This window comes from Carcharhinus amblyrhynchos, chromosome 14 (genome assembly GCF_965287045.1).
Source record: "Carcharhinus amblyrhynchos chromosome 14, sCarAmb.v2.hapA, whole genome shotgun sequence".
NCBI lineage: Eukaryota > Metazoa > Chordata > Chondrichthyes > Carcharhiniformes > Carcharhinidae > Carcharhinus > Carcharhinus amblyrhynchos.
Window position 1 is genome coordinate 19,334,037 of NC_137337.1, and position 17,503 is coordinate 19,351,539.

The 17,503-nt window shown below is 41.9% G+C and overlaps 1 protein-coding gene across 3 annotated transcripts in view; it reads left to right on the top strand.

Moving 5' to 3' along the window:
* Positions 1–6,084: 6,084 nt before the first annotated feature.
* Positions 6,085–17,503, top strand: part of galcb (galactosylceramidase b) — a 61,891-nt gene continuing 50,472 nt past the window's right edge. Inside the window, exons 1-5 of one of the 3 annotated variants that reach the window (XM_080202341.1) lie at positions 6,085–6,185; positions 10,750–10,818; positions 13,968–14,031; positions 15,084–15,197; positions 17,341–17,480. In XM_080202341.1, the coding sequence (XP_080058467.1) occupies positions 15,104–15,197; positions 17,341–17,480 (234 nt within the window). In that variant the 5' untranslated portion in view covers positions 6,085–6,185; positions 10,750–10,818; positions 13,968–14,031; positions 15,084–15,103. Of the gene's footprint in view, positions 6,186–6,371; positions 6,705–10,749; positions 10,819–13,967; positions 14,032–15,083; positions 15,198–17,340; positions 17,481–17,503 lie in introns of those variants that run through there. The other 2 variants (XM_080202340.1, XM_080202339.1) reach the window with 2 other exon arrangements.

Here is a 17,503-nt window from a genome sequence, read left to right on the forward strand (position 1 = left end):
GCAAAATAAGCACATCTGCATGACTCCTATATGGTAGAGGTGACATCTTAGATACAGTAATTATGAGAAGGATCCATGACTGCATCCTGCACTTGGTTGAAGTCATGAGGTTACACTAAGGCTTCATTTGAAGACATTTTTTAAAGTGACATCGAGGCCTTTTGGCTAAGATGCAAATAAGATCAAGGTGGAGAAGGTGCAATGCCTGCTCCATTCAGCTTGGATCATCTGGATCAGCTCCAAGACAGGAAGTGGTGAGCCTGTCTTGTCAGCTTGGAGCTGGAATGTCTCACTTGTGGAGATTTTGAATTGGACTTTGATCCGATTGAATTGGACATAAACAAAAAAAAGACATAATCCACTGGCAAACGATTTTAATTAAAATTCTTTACATTTTTTCCATAATGCTTTCACAATACTTCATTTTAATTTTTTGATTTGATCTGTTCTGATCTGATCTGATTTGGTTTGGCTAATTATTACCACATGTATTGGGATACAGTGAAAAGTATTATTTCTTGCGTGCTGTACAAATGAAGCATACCGTTCATAGAGTACATTGGGCAGGAGGAAAGGAGAGGGTGTAGAATGTAATGTTACAATCTAGGCTAGGGCATACAGAAAGATCAGCTTACGATATGGTAGACCCATTCAAAAGTCTGATGGCAGCCGGAAAGAAGCAGTTCTTGAGTCAGTTGGCACATGACCTCAGACTTTTGTATCTTATTTTGTATCTTCATATGAAAGGACCTCCAGACTTATAACATGTTATCCTGCAGTAGTGGACAACCGAGCAAACCAGGCATTTGGAAAAATTATAAGGAAATACTAGAACGTATTCAGCAGGTCAGGCAGCACCTGTGGAGAGATAAATGAAGTTATCACATTTCAGATCAGTGATTGTTCATCCGAACAGGAATTTGATCCATATTCCCAGCTGAACAATGTTGAGCAAACTCTTCAACGTCAAATTCAAGTATGTAATGAAGTTAGGAAATGGAGAAAATTTGAGTTTCCCAGATTAAACTCTGCTGCAAATCACCAGTATCTCATACATGTTCTTTCAATCCAAATAATGAAGTATGTTTCAATAAATGTACTTAAAGAATATACTCATCAGACCAGTATAGACTCTCAAGAAAAACATTAACATATACTTGTATATAAAGTACAGCCTGTATATTCATGGTATCATGTTATTTACATTAGTTTCTGTGACATGACACACATCAAATAAGCTATTCAAATGGGATTTAGAGGGGTCATCTATTCCAACATAATGTTCCCCTTAGAGATTGATTCCTCCCCCTATACTTTGATTGAGAAATTACTGGCTAGTGGGGCTACAGTCAATACATTATAAGCACCATTTAGTCAGTGTTGCATCTGACCCATTACTCCACGAGCAGATGTGAGTGCTTGAATCCTTTACTCCCAGGATCCACATTGGATGAAATGTAAATGTTAATCTGCTGCTGGAGTTCACTTAATGGTTTTAACCTGTGGGGACTTGGGTTATATCCTATTAAAAATGCTGTTTAATATTGTTTGAATGGCACTATCAAGCTCCTGGGGACAAAAGAAAGTGTCAATGTCGCAGCTGAGCGGGGTTGATTCAAACAGTAAGAGACATCGCAGCTAATCTGCAATGGGATCACAATAGTACAATGTACTGAAATTAGAAAATCACTCTCTAGTGATATTACAATAAAGCAATTTAATGAGAACAAAGCCGCACTGTGGCGACATCACTGTAGCAATGAGTAATGAATGAGCTGAAATGTTCCCAAGTTTCAATCATTAATATGTCATGAAATCCGTTGAGCTTTGCGTCTCCATATGATACATCAGTAGTCTGTGGAGACTGTAATGTTCAATGTACAGAACATTCTGATGCTTATTACATTGGTTCTGTCTCGTAACAAGGGTGGGAGCTTCTGGCAGTGTTTTGGTAGGTCACCGCATCAGTTCAGGTGTCAGTGCACAATTCTTCTTGAAGCGGTCAATTTTGGAAAGTCTGCCAGCCGACGAGTGCTACAAGACAGGGACAGACAGATCTCCCAGTTAAGTTGAGTAAAAGGATCCAAGAAACGCTACAGAGAGCTAGCTACAAGAAAGGAAGGTCTTTGGGAAAATGTATGTCTTTGGAGAAGTGGTGTTCTGCTTGGCAAGGCTATAGACCTAGAAGTGGGCTGATTAGCTAATGTTTAGTGTATTGGGGAAATCCGGGGAGAAGGAATCTTGGAAGGTGAGACTGAAAATTTTGTGGGGTAGGCCTTTTTTAAAACTTCCCAATTGGGAACGATGTTTGGAGAGCATGCCAAGGCAGGATCTTCAAATGTGGAGATTGAAAGCCCTCATGGAAAAGACAAATCTTCTTTTGTTTAGCTGAAACAGGCACAATGTGTGCACCTGTTCTTTCTGTCTGCAAAAAATTATTTGAGGACCTCTAAGTGGGCGAATCTTAATAGGTTAGTAAGATTTTTAAACCATCAGACATTAAGGCACCGACAAAACCACCAGTATTTAGTTAGATGACTTTTAAAACAAATAAATAAGTTAATAAGAACACATATGAGTTTACACATATGAGATACAGTAAGAGATTTAGACAAGTGATTATGATTTTAAAACATATATGCTGACCTTTTGAATGTATTAATATATTTTAAGGTATATTGTTCACTTTAATCAAGAGCCATTTGCTGCAAAGTGTCATGGTAAAAAGTGTTAGAGTGAAGCCATATTCCAAGTGAATGTTTAAACCTTGAAAATATGCAAGATATATCAGTAAAATGTTGGATGTAGAGAACATTTAGAACACCTAATCATATTTCATGAATAGGGTTTATTCATTCTCCAGACAAGATGGATGCATGCCCAGACATGGAGTGATGTGTTAATCCGCTTTGGCATTAACCTTTAAGGGAGTCCATGAGAGCTTTCATCTGAATTTTGGGCTGGCATCTGAGGTTACTGGGTAGCACGGGAAGTGGGACTAGCCAAGACAGAGGTTAGCTTCCGAATTCTATGGACTAATAAAATGCCATTATGCCAGAGGGTAAGATGTGATTGGCTAAGGTATATGACAGGTATTATGGTTGATTTACGTGTACTGAAAGATGATTGATTTAAAGCTAATGAAAGGCAGGAGTAATTGATAAGAAAACCTATGATTGGCTTATTTTGAATTGTGTAGGTCAGATTTCATTGAAGAGGTCTAGCTGCTCTATCTCAGAGCCATGACCCTTTTAATGCAGCTGCAGGTCTAAATAAAGTGACATCTTTAAATTGAAACACTGGCTTCTTGAGTCATGTATTATCTGAAGTTAATCCTACCAATAGGACCAGGTACCAAACTTGAAACTAGGGCATGTTTATTGGACAGCAGGGAACATCACACCTCTGTATGCTTCAAAGACACGAACAATTTAGTTCAGATACCTCAAGACATTGGAGAAGTACCATCAACAGTCCACGCATAAGATCTTCCAAATCTGATGGCAAGAAAGATGGTCAACAGCAGCATCCTCTCAAATGCAAACTTGCTCAATATAAAGGCAATGCTCACTTAAGAACAGTTCTTGTGGGTGGGACATGTTGTTCATTGATCCAACACCAAACATCCAAAACTTTTGTTCTACTTGGAACTTGTTTACAATAGGCGCTTCCCAGGAGGACTGCATAAAAGGGATGTCCTCAAAGCACCCCCCCAAATGGTCAAACAAACCCATCGATTCATGGGAGACTCTGGCTTGTGACCAATGAAATGCAGAAGGCTCATTCGGGAAGGGACCAAAAACAGAGACTTCATCGGGAATGTGCAAGAGGGGAAATCAAGTCATTGGAGAGAGCGCATAAATCTCCAAACTGCCCACCTTTGCTCAACCATCTGCCCCCTGCTGTATGCGGCAGGGTCTGCACATTAAATAATTGGGTTTATCGGCCAGAGTGGGAGAATCATCCTCCTTTACCAAGGTTAGGTGGATTGGTCGTGCTAAATTGTCCCTTAATGTCCCAAGATGTGAAGGTCAAGAGAGATTAGTGGGGCAAATACGTGGGGCTGAAGGCAAAACACTGTGGATGCTGGAATCTGAAACAAAACAAAAAATGCTCAAGAAACCCAGCAGATCTGTCAGCATCTGTGGAAATAGAATAGAGTTAATGTAACAAGTCAGGATGACCCTTCATCAGACGTTCGTAATGCTGCTTGGACTGTCTGGTTTCTGTGGGCAAGCATTATGCAGGAGGGAAGCGTACAGTAAATGACAGAACCCTTAGAGGTATTAACATACAGGGGGATCTAGGCGTACAGGTCCACAGTTCCCTTAAAGTGGCAACACAAGTGATAAGATGGCCAAAAAAGCATATAGCTTGCTTGCTTTGACGCTCGGACGAAGGGTCATCCTGAATTGAAATGTTGACTCTACTGTCTCTCCACAGACGCTTTCAGAAATATATGGGGCTGCTGGTTGGGGTGATCTGTCGGAAAGTTGGTGCAGAATTTAATGGACTGAATGGTCTCATTCTGCACTGTGGGGATTCGATGACTGCTTAGTAAGATTTGATTTGTCACATAAATTAGTATACAGTGAAAAATACTATTTCTTGCGCACTGTACAAAGTATGGGGCATAGGAGCAGCATGGTGGCACAGTGGTTAGCACTGCAGCCTCATAGCACCAGGGACCCGGCTTCGATTCTCAGCTTGGGTCACTGTCTGTGCGGAGTCTGTATGTTCTCCCCATGTCTATATGGGTTTCCTCCATGTGCTCTGGTTTCCTCCCACAGTCCGAAAGACATGTTGGTTAGGTGGATTGGCCATGCTAAATTTTCCCTCGGTGTACCCAAACAGGCATGGGAGTGTGGCAACTGGGGAATTTTCACGGTAACTTTACTGCAGTGTTAATGTAATCCTACTCATGACACTAATAAATAAACTTAAAACTTAAGCATATCATTGATAGAGAAAGAAAGGAGAGGGTATAGGATGTAGTGTTACAGTCATAGCTAGGGCATAGAGAAGGATCAACTTATATAAGGAGGTCCATTCAAAGGTCTCAGGGTGTAAGGTGCATTGGCCATGCTAAATTCTCAGTGTACCCAAACAGGCGCCGGTGTGTAGCAACTAGGGGATTTTCACAGTAACTTTGTTCAGAGTTAGTGTAAGCCTACCTGTGACACAGGTAAACAAACTTAAAACTTAAGCATACCGTTGATAGAGGAGTGGGTGTAGAATGGGGGGGGGGGGTGAATTTCCCATTCTGCCCACCATAGGAATCGGAGTGGGCAAGGGGCAGTCTGGGGTTGACTTCAGGCAGGATTTTCCTATTTGATGGCAAAATCCTTGGCCAGAAATCCTTGCCCCATAGTGATACTGTCATAGCTAAGGTGTAGAAAAAGATCAATTCATGGAACCCCTAGAGTGCAGAAGGAGGCCATTTGACCCATCGAGCCTGCACCAACCACAGTTGCACCAGGCACTTATCCCAGTGACCCCAAGAATTTAAGTTGCTCATCGCCCCGACATGAAGGGGCAATTTAGCATGTGATAGATATAGGACAGATGTCAGGGGTAGATTCTTTACTTAGAGAGTAGCAAGGGCATGGAATGCCCTGCCTGCAACAGTAGTGGACTCACCAACATTAAGGGTCATTGGTTAAACATATGGATGATATTGGAATATTGTAGGTTAGCTGGGCTTTAGATTGGTTTCACAGTTCGGCGCAACATTGAGGGCTGAAGGGCCTGTACTGCACTGTAATGTTCTATGTTTGATCCATCTAATCTGCACATTTCACTTAGGGCTGTGGGAGGAAATTGGAGCACCCGGAGGAAACCCATGCAGACACGGGGAGAAGTTGCAAATTCCACACAGGCTGTCACCCCGAGGTCAGGAATCGAACCTTGGTGCCTGGTACTGTGAGGCAGCAGTGCTAACCACTGCGCCACCCTAATTGGCTGCTCACCTTATCCCAGTAGGTGGCACAGTAGTACAGTGGTTAATACTCAAGCTTCACAGCTCCAGGGACCTGGGTTCCATTCCTGACTTGGGTCACTGCCTGTGTGGAGTTTGCACATTCTCCTTGTGGTCTGCGTGGGTTTCCTCCAGGTGCTCTGGTTTCCTCCCACAATTGGCCATGCTAAAAGTTGCCTTCAGTGTTCTGAGACGCATGGATTAGTGGGTAAATATATATAGGGATATGGGGGTTGGATATCGGTGGGATTGCGGTAGGTGCAGACTCGATGGGCCGAATGGCCTCTTTCTGTACTGTAGAGTTTCTATGATTTCCCTGTTGGTGATGGGAGAGAGCAGCAGGCGTGATGTTGAGTTGAAACGGCAACACTGATAGGAGTGGCACTGCAGAGCTGACCATCGTTACTCCACTGGGGTTCCAGGTTTACTTTATGAATGAAGCGGCTGCCGGCCACGTGCCTGTCTGCCCATTGTGACGGCTGCGATCAGCTGACTGGCGGCCGGTCCGGGTTCTGTAACCATGGCGGCGGCGGCGGCTCGAGCTGGGCGGCCAGTGCAGCGGCAGCGGCAGGCGGCCCGGCCTCAGCTCCACCTCTGCAGTCTCCTGTCCTGGGCCTGCCTCAGCCTCAACCTGCCGCCCCCAGGAAACGCCGCCGTCTACCTCCTGGACGACACAGGAGGCCTGGGCTCGGAGTTTGACGGCATCGGCGGGCTGAGCGGCGGCGGGGTAAGTGTGTCTGGGTGGGGCCGAGGGACCGAATCCTTACGCGGGTGGCCATTCGCCCCGGCCAGCCTGTGCTAGCCTTCTGATAGACCCACCTAATTGGCTCCATTCCCCCCCTTTTCAAGTCAACCCACATCTCTTCCTAGTTCCAATGAAACTGCTTCCTATTTTCATAGTAACCTCATTGCAATGTTATTGTAACCCCACTTGTGACACCAATAAATAAACTTTAACTCTACATTATTTGTGTAAAATATGTTCCTCATTCTTTTTGCCAATTTCCCTAAAGAAAAAAATTGCACAAGGGGGTTTAGCTTGTTTCTTTCCCCACAGATGTTGTCAGACGTATGTGGGGTTACTGGGTGGGATGAAATGTCAAAAAGCTGGTGCAGGCCTGATGGGCTGAATGGCCTCCTTCTGCCCTGTAGGGATTTGATGATTGCCTGAAGCGTTTAAAGTTTAACTTTATTTATTATTGTCACTTATAGGCTTACATTAAAACTGCTATGAAATTATGGTGAAAATCCTCTAATGGCCTCACTCCAGTGCCTATTTGGGTACATTGAGGGAGAATTTAGCATGGCCAATGCACCTAGCCAACATGTCTTTTTAGAGTGTGGGAGGAAACTGGAGTGCCTGGAGGTAACCCACGCAGACATGGGGAGAACGTGCAGTCTCTGCACAGACAGTGACCCAAGCCGGGAATCAAACCCGGGTCCCTCGTGCTGTGAGACAGCAGTGCCACTATGTCGCCCATAAGAACTAGTGAGAAAACGTTTCAACTCTCCACTGCAATGCTAACTCATTGGGGTAGATTGTGATGGGAGCAGCACTGACCCTTGTCAGTGCTCATCCTTTATTAAGAAACAAAATTACACAGCGTCTGTGCAGTTAAACATAGAGATCAGGATTTTGTAGACCTGCCCGTCCATAAGCTTTGTCTCATCAGGAATTAGCATTCACATCGAGGGTGTGGATTTGTGGTATTTGCCATGTGGTATGCATGTCAGAAAAGTTTTTAAGGCCACAGTAATGGTGAGCCCACAATAATAGTGTTACCCTTATTGTTGCAGAATCTGCCTGCCCTGATCCGATCGGTCCCAGATCCTCTTAAAATGTGGTAGTACTGCTTGAACTGTCAGACTTCTGTGGGCAAATATAAGTGTTACGCAGGAGGGAAGTATCAGTAAATGGTAGAGCACTTAGAAGCATTAACCTACAGGGGAATCTACACCCTCAGTTCCCTGAAAGTGGTCAAGAAAGCATATGGCATGCTTGCCTTCATCAGTCAGGGCATAGTGTATAAAAATTGGCAAGTCATGTTGCAGCTGTGTAGAACTTTACTTCAGCTACATTTGGAATACTGCATGCTGTTCTGGTCGCCACACTAACAAAAAGATGTGGAGACTTCAGAGAGGGTACAGAAAAGGTTAACCAAAATATTGCCTGATTTGGAGGGTAATGGACAAGAGGAGAGATTGGATAAACTTGGTTAGTTTTCACTTGAATGTCAGAGGTGGCGGTGGGGAGGGCACTGTGGCAACTTCATAGAAATTTACACAATTACGAGAGGCATGGACAGTGGGAGTCTTTTTCCCAGGGGAGAAAGTCAACTATTGGGGCACATAGGTTTGAGGTAACAGAGGAAAGTTTAAAGGAGACTGAGAGGCAAGTTTTTTGTTCAGAGGATGGTAAATGCTTGGAATGCGCTGCCAGAAGAGAAGTAGATGCAGTGGCAGTGTTTAAGAGGCATCTTGAGAATAAGTGAATAGACAGGGAGTAGAGGGATATGGCCCACGTGGAGGCAAAAAGATCTTTAGTTTAGAAAGTTGTCTTATGTTGGCACATGCTTGGTGGGCTGAAGGGTCTGCTCAATGCTGTGCTGTTCTTTGTTTGAGTGACAAGTACCAGACATGCACTGTTGGCTACAACATCTGAGTAAAATGTCTCACAACACCAGGTTAAAGTCCAACAGGTTTATTTGGTAGCAAAAGCCACTAGCTTTCGGAGCACTGCTCCTTCATCAGGTGAGTGGGAGTTCTAACTACAAACAGGGCATATAAAGACACAAACTCAATTTACATGAATAATGCTTGGAATGCAAGTCTTTACAACTAATCAAGTCTTAAAGGTACAGACAGTGAGAGTGGAGAGAGCTTTAAGCACAGGTTAAAGAGATGTGTATTGTCTCCAGATAGAACAGTTAGTAAGATTTTGCAAGTCCAGGCAAGTTGTGGGGGTTACAGATAGTGTAACATGAACCCAAGATCCCGGTTGAGGCTGTCCTTATGCGTGCAGAACTTGGCTATCAGTCTCTGGTCAAGATCAAGTGTAGTATCGACATGCTTGCTTGAAGTCATTAGGTTACATTTCAGTTTCGTTTGAAGTAGTTTTTAAAAGCGGCATCTCGGCCTTTTGGCGAAGATGCAGATGAGATCAAGCCTTGGAGGAGGTGCAGTGCCTACTCCAATCAAGCTTGATCAAGCCCAAGACGGGAGCTGAGAGCTCTGTCTTGCCAGCTTGGATCGGGAATGTCTCAACTTGTTGAGACTCTGAATTGGACTTGATTGGATTGAATTGGAATAAAAACAAAAAAAAATCAGTCTCTGGTCAGCGACTCTGAGCTGTTGTGTGTCGTGAAGGCACAGAGTCACTGACCAGAGACTGATAGCCATGTTCCGCACTCATGAGGGCGGCCTCAACCGGGACCTTGGGTTCATGTCACACTGTCTGTAATCCCCACGACCTGCCTGAACTTGCAAAATCTCACTGACTGCCCTGCCTGGAGACAATACACATCTCTTTAACCCGCGCTTAAAGCTCTCTCCACTCACAGTCCGTACCTTTAAGACTTGATTAGCTGTAAAGACTCGCATTCCAATCATCATTCATGTAAATTGACTTTGTATCTTATTTGCCCTGTTTGTGATCAGAACTCCCACTCATCTCTCGAAGGAGCAGCGCTTCGAAAGCTAGTGGTGTTTGCTACCAAATAAACCTGTTGGACTTTAACCTGGTTTTGTGAGACTTCTTACTGTGTTTATCCCAGTCCAATGTCGGCATCTCCACATTACAAAATTTGAGCCATTTTGTTATAAGTTACCTGTTTCAATCATATTTAATCAATTTATTGGCATTCTTTGTTGGTGATATATGCTGTGAATGAAAGATCCTTAGATTTCCGACCAGCGTTTGATGTGTGCCACGTCAAAAATTATTGTGAAAAACAAGAGCTCATAATATAGGGAGTAACATATTGGCTTGAAAGAAAATTGGCTAGCTAAAAAGTAACAGATGGAAGGCATAAATGGGCCTTGTTTTAGTTGGCTGGATGTGATGAGTGGCACAGGGATCAGTGCTGGGGTATCAACCTTTTACAATTTATACAAATGACTTGGATGAAGAGACTAAAGATATAGTTGCCAGATTTGCTGACTATAAAAAGATTGATTGGGTTGTAAGATGAGAAGCAAAAACAAGGGAGATGATGAGGAACACAGGTTGAATGAGTGGACAAAGACCTGGCAAATTGAGAATAATGCGGGAAACTGTGAAATTGTCCCTTTTGGCAGGAAAAATAATGGGATTTGGTTTTCATTGTTGAAAACTGACAATAATTGATTTTGCAGGGAATTAAAGCCTATTTCAAGTGATAGTCTCATGAGAGATAAATATGAGTGTTAATTCCCAGCAAGACATTGCCACTTTTACCCTGACAATACCTAAAAGCTTCAATTTGGGTACAGCTCTTCAACTAATGGTATGTAAGTACACAGAATATAAATGCTGGAAATATGAAATTAAAGTACAAAATGTTAGAAGAGCAGCTGTCAACAGCTCTTGCATTTGGACTTTTTATTAAGAACGACATCCAAGTGACATGATACAAATGACCCCAGATATCGCTTGCTTTGACTAATAATTGAGTAATAATTCTGAGCTGTAATGTGTTCTAATTGCACTGAGCTGGACATTAAATTATCTGCAGTACAGTTCAGCAATTTTTATTTTGCATATTCATTGAGTATTGCACAATTCTTTTATTTAGGCAACTTCCCGACTTCTTGTGAACTATCCGGAGCCATATCGCAGCCAGATTTTGGACTACTTATTCAAGGTAGAAATTATGTGCAAATTAATACATTTGAATGGATTAGTGTTGACATTGAGGGCGTAGCAATATTCCCAATATTTTAATGTTTAAGGGTAGTCTTCGGAGGCCTTGTGGCATAATGGTAGCACCCCTGTCGCTGAACCAGAAGCTCCAGGTTGGAGTCAAACTCCAGGATTTGCTGGACACGAGTGTTCATAATGCATTTCAACTGGCTGATAATCAGTTTGGGAATCCTTTCACTGCTTTCCCCACTATTTCCCAAAAACAGGAATGTGAAGATGTGCTTAAGAAAAGGGTAGCCATCCTATTGATTGTTTTTCTCTTTGGGTATTTATACTGCTTTTGTTTGCTTTGTCTGAGTGTAACTATAGTGTTATAGTGCAGTTTCAAACTATCTGATTAAGGGTCTCACCTATGGATCAGTACACTTATAGTGCTCTGCTTATGTATATTGATGTATGTATGTGCATACACATCTCTCCTGGCTGGGTGAACAGAGGCCTTGACATTTCAGACTTTTGGAAATAATTGAACAAGATACTGCTTGATTCAAACCTACGATGGAGCAACTGTTAGCAGCACATGCTAAGTGGCTTCTGGTTAAAAAAAAAGGGTGGCTGCCCCAGTACTCGATATGTGCCCTGTTCTTTTGAAAGGGGCCTGTATTTTGCGAACCCATGGTATTCTTTAATGTAATCCAGGAGGTTAGTTGAGTTGCTCTCATAAAAAATGTAAACTGGTGAGTTTTGGATGCTTAAAGCATGTCACCGAAATGAGCATTGCATCGTAACTTTGTGTGTTAAAATCTTTTTTTTGTCTTGAGCTGTCATTGCAGCGCAGCGGCACAGTGGTTAGTGCTGCTGCCTCAGAGTGCCAGGGACCTGGGTATAGTTCCAGCCTCAAGTGACTGTCTGTGTGCAGTTTGCACCTTCTCCTCATGTCTGCGGGAGTTTCCTCCAGGTGCTGAGGTTTCCTCCCACACTCCAAAGATGTGCAGGTTAGGTGGATTGACCGTGCTAAATTGCCCTTTGGTGCCCAAAGATGTTTAGGTTAGATGGATTAGCCATGGATACTGCACAGGGTTATGGGGTTTGGGCAGGGGAGATGGCCTGGGTACAGTACTCTGTCAGAGTCATTGCAGACGCGATGGAATGAATGGCCTCTTTCTTTACTGCAGGGATTCTATGATTGCGTATACTATGAGCATTTGTGTGTTTATATATTAGTGCTTTCAAATCAATTGTTGCTGTTGTGTCAGTTGTAAGATAGCTCAGCATGTTAGAAATCAAGAAATTAAAATGATATTTACATTGATATTTGGCTAGAAAGTTTCACCCTTTTTGAAGTCTTTATAACTTGGGGGTAGAAATCAATAAGATTTGAAATGTATGATAATGGAGCATATATGTGAGCATAGCCACTAATCTATTTAGGCAAGTTATTGGTATACTATAAGTAAAATTCAGAGTTATCACATGTGATTCTGTTTTATTTCCTTTGTAAATTCTTTTAATTTTGCTATAAAGATAGCGAACCAATGACCTTGCATATTGATGTAACATGCATACTTCTTGTAATAAACTGTTAACAATGACTTGATTATTTTGAATGATTGAAACAAATAAAACTGAACTTTCCATTCGTGCATCAATACTTGATGGTTAAATTTCTCCCGGTATCAGTTGTACGTAGGAGCAAGTGGCTCTAAAGAAATCAATCACTAAAACCAGGATATTAGGTGCTTCCGTCTGACTCAGCTTATTTGATTGGCAGACAATTTATTTCCCTTTAGTTTATCAACAGCTCCAAACAGTAGCAAACTTTGCTTTGCCTGTAAGTTGCAGTGGTGGAAATGTGGTTTGACCAACCCATTAACCCATCTTTTATACAGATCTAAGAGATAAAGTTTAATGTTTATTTATTAGTGTCACAAGTAGACTTACATTAACACTGCAATGAAGTCACTGTACAAATCGCCGAGTCGCCACACTCCGGTGCCTGTTCGGGTACACTGAGGGAGAATTTAGCGTGGCCAATGCACCAGACCAGCGTGTCTTTCCGAATGTGGGAGGAAACCGGAGTATCCGAAGGAAACCCACGCAGACATGGGGTGAACGCGCAGACTTCACACAGACAGTGACCCAAGCCTGGAACCGAACCCAGGCCCCTGGCGCTGTGAGGCAGCAGTGCTAACCACTGTGCCACTGTGCTGCCTGTACTTTTACTTTTGGTACTTTTTGATGACAACATTTACAGACAAATAAACTCCAATGTTGCTGTCCTAAAATCTTCCATTTCCTTCCACCATGAGGGGGTTTTTGGGACTGTCACAAATGGTCTAGAATTGTGAAGTCATAATTGAATAGTTTAGGATTCCAGGGTGTCCATTTGTTGTTGTAGAAAGTGACTTCAAGTACTATTGCATATGTGTGAAATGAGAAGAATTTTACTGCAAAACCAAATGGGAACTGATGGTCACAGAAACCAGTTCCTCAAACCAGTTTCCTTGGCTTAAATGGCAACTCACTAAAAAATGAGGAAGTTTATGTATGTCAGCAAATATCTTTATTCAGTATGCCTCCTCTCTCTTCCCATGAGGCCTTTTCTGTGCCTCATTGTGATCGGAACTCCCTTTAGATTTAGATTCGCTTTAATGGCATAAAAGTGACGATTAGCTCCACTGCATGCGATCCTGCATATTGGAGTTTTCATGTAGGGGCTTTTGTTAACTGCTTTTGATTGAAAGTAATGCAAAATGTATGAATCACTTGTGTATGTTTTCTTTTTCATTTTGGCTTTGGAGAAATAGTTTTTACTACTAAGAAATTAATCTGGTAGCTACTGGTGCCTTTGTACTTATGGAGTAGTACTTTCCCCTAATTTCTTCACTTCGCTTGCCTCCTTTTAAAACCTTTTAATAGCCCACCTGAAGTCACTAATAATGTCTTCACCACTGCTTGTTGTGTGTTTCCAGTTATAAAGCATTTTACATATTAAAGGCAATCTAAATGCAAGTTGTTTGCAGCAACCTTCATTAATTAATGAAAAATGAGAATAGTGAATGAAATGAATATTTCTGTTCTTGCCCAACATGTGGCATTTAGTAAGGTAATCACCATCACTTGTTGATATAATCTCCCTTCTGTTGTCAGCCAAACTTCGGTGCCTCTTTGCATATTTTGAAAGTGGAGATCGGTGGTGATGCACAAACAACAGGTAGGAAGTCTTTTTTTCTCAATGTCAAAACTTCGAAATTCATTGATTAGAAAGATCATTGTGAAGAATTCCCAAGGTGTTTTAACTTCCATTGTTAAATCTTTATATATAAACTAAATATAGAAGTGTTCGTAAGATCTTATGTTTGGTTGTTGTCTATCCAATTTTTGCAATACTCATCGATCTATTATGACATTGCACTTTGGTAATCAAGACCAGATTGGCAGAATTTAGGTCAAATGTAGGAAATAATTGAATTAGTGTAGAAGTTAGAGGGAGAAAGGAGACAGATGGAAGGATGTAGCAAGGGAAGAGCCAAATCGGAAAGAGAAGGATGTGGAGAAGTCAGTGAGCAAGAAAGAGGAGCAAAATGGGGAGGCGAGAGAAGCTATTGATACGTGATGGGTATGTTAATGTTAATAGAAATTATAGGGTTGATGCAGATTATTGGCCATGGAAAGAGATCACTTTCCTTCATGGTGGTTTTGTCACATAAAGGAAGGATGAGTGGTCAACAGTTTAGTTAGAATAGAATTAGGGGAGCAGGAGATGGGTCTTCTGGATGAGTTGAAGTTGGAGAGAGATTTGCAGGAGGTGTGAAATAGCGTCGAGGAAAAACATGAATTCAGGGCTAGGACTTCAGGGACTTTTTGGGGAATGTAAGAAAAGCAATGGAGAGAGCAGATAGGATGGTCTTGATCTTTGCAACAAGGAAGTCCACTAAGTCCTCACACTTACTGTCAGAAGTGACGTTAGAGGTGACAGGGGAAGAGAGCAGTATAGTTAGTGGTGGTGAAGAGAAACCAATGATTACCTTTGCATCCCTTACTGATCAGTTTTAACAAGTTTCATTTAGCTGGGAGGCTATGATTTCTCTGTCATTATCATGCACCCTGTCTTTCGTCAAGGGTCATTTTAGGGGCTGTCATTGAACCTAATTGTTTCCATCAGTCATATTTATGGTTCCCATCTGTTTTCAGCACCTTGTTAAGTAAGACTGCTGAGTTAATGTATTAACTGATATTTGTGTGAGTTTATAATTTTCTTAATAGATGGGACAGAACCTTCACACATGCACTATGAAAATGATGAAAATTATTTCCGTGGATATGAATGGTGGCTGATGAAAGAAGCAAAGAAAAGGAATCCTAATATTAAATTAATAGGTATTTGTTTAACCATTTTACTCTTCAGCTGTTTATCCCTTCTTGTTCTAAAATCAGTGTAATCATTTTTCTCTCTTTCTGTGTAGGTATGAGGGCCAACAGTCTTTCAAAGCCCATGTGGCAGTTCTTTCTGTAGGAACCTAGACTAAATAGGTGTTGGTAGGCTATTTATTAGTGAGTCATTTTGACTAAGTCCATTTCTGAACTACCATGCGTCTTCGAGCAAAGACTGTTCGATACCCATTGGCAATTCTGTTCATGTTGTCATTTATTTCCACTCTTCCTAACCCAGTAACACTAAGGCCAATGTTAATATCCCAAATGATTTTGACTGAACAGGAGAATAAGTTATTTAAATCTTAAGTTACAGGATATTACCTTTTTCAGCTCCTCCTTTTTCATATCTGTAATACAGGAGGGCATTTTCTGCCCTGTTGTGGTGGGACCCGCTAGGGGAAATCAGCAGCCCAGCCAAAAGTCCACTGACTTTCAACAGGACCCCACGATCTGGGCAACAGAAAAAATCCCGCCAAAGACTTTCTACTAGGAATTAACACTTTGGGTAAAAAAAAATTATTGCTTTTGGATGCTTTCTACTTTGACGAGAATTCAAAAGGTATTGGAGTGCCCATTTCCCTTCCATTCAGCGAAATTAGAAAACATATTTTCTGAAGTGTAAAGGACATTCAGTAAAGGGTGGCACAGTAGTTAGCGCTGCTATCTCACAGCGCCAGGGACCCAGGTTCGATTCCCGACTTGGGTCACTGTGGAGTTTGCACATTCTTCCCGTGTCTGCGTGGGTTTTCTCCAGTGCTCCGATTTCCTCCCACAGTTCAAAGATGTGCGGATTAGGTGGATTGGTCATGCTAAATTGTCCCTTAATGTTCAGGGACCTAGCTAGGGTAAATGCATAGGGCTATGGGGATAGGGCCTGGGTGGGATTGTGGTTTGTCAGACTCAGTGGGCCAAATGGCCACATCCTGCACTGTAGGAATTCTATGATTCTAAAGGTTTATAAGGAAACTGGTCAGTGAGCTGTAACTACAAGAGTGATGGAAAGACAATATTCAATAGAAATGCAGCATTATTTATGTAATACACTTTTTTTGATATATACATTATGAGTGAATTCATAAAAGGAGGCAAGATATATTGCCAGAATACTTTCACTATAAAGTACACCTTATTGTTCCTTCCTCACTGCTGAAAAAATTCAAGCAGTGCAAAAACAAAATGTTTTTTTTTGTGTTTTTAACAGTTCAGTTGTCATTTGTTATGCTAAACACAGGCACTTAGGCACCATAAAAGCAATCGTCTCTCAGTGAGTAGAGGGTGGCACAGTAGCATAGTGGTTAACACTGCTGCTTCACAGCTCCAGAGACCTGGGTTCGATTCCCGGCTTGGGTCACTATCTGTGTGGAGTTTGCACATTCTTCTCGTGTCTGCATGGGTTTCCTCCGGGTGCTCCAGTTTCCTCCACAGTCCAAAGATATGCAGGTTAGGTTGATTGGCCATTCTAAAAAAATTGCCCCTTAGATCCCTGAGATGCGTAGGTTAGAGGGATAAGTGGGTAGATATGGAGGTAGGGCCTGGGTGGGATTGTGGTCAGTCCAGACTATATGGACCAAATGGCTTCTTTCTGCACTGTAGAGTTTCTATGAATATTTGATTCTGTGAAGTTAGTGAGTAACCTTTCTGATTGTTTTCATCAGACATACACAGTGACCCCTTTTGGTGCTGAGGTACTGAGTCACAAAAAAAAACAAGGATCTCTTTGGTTCCATGCTTTAGGGTAAATTAGCTGGCTGCAACCACAACGATGTTGTCGGTTTTGCAGTTTACCTCAGGACACCTGGGTGGGGATAAGGCAGATGGTTAAATTGAATTCCATTACCAAAGAATATTTCATGATAGTTACTGAAAGTTGATAGGCAAGGATAGGGTATAGTCTGTTGCCAACTAAACTGAAGCATGAAGAACATACGTTCAATTGAGGCCCCTGTTGGAGCTTTATTAAAACATATCACGACATTCCAGAGAAATTCTATAACTTTAACTCAACCAAAATTAACTTGAAAGTCTTTTAATATCGCTTTAATTATAAACTGCATTTTTTTTTAGTGAATGTTTATTTTCTTGTCAGGGTTACCCTGGGCTTTTCCTGGTTGGATTGGTTGTGGGGACAATTGGCCTTATACCTGTCCAGACAAAACAGCCTACTATGTTGCTTCATGGATTCATGGTGCCAAAGTCTATCATAATCTTGATATTGATTATGTTGGGGTTAGTAGAAATATTTCATAAAA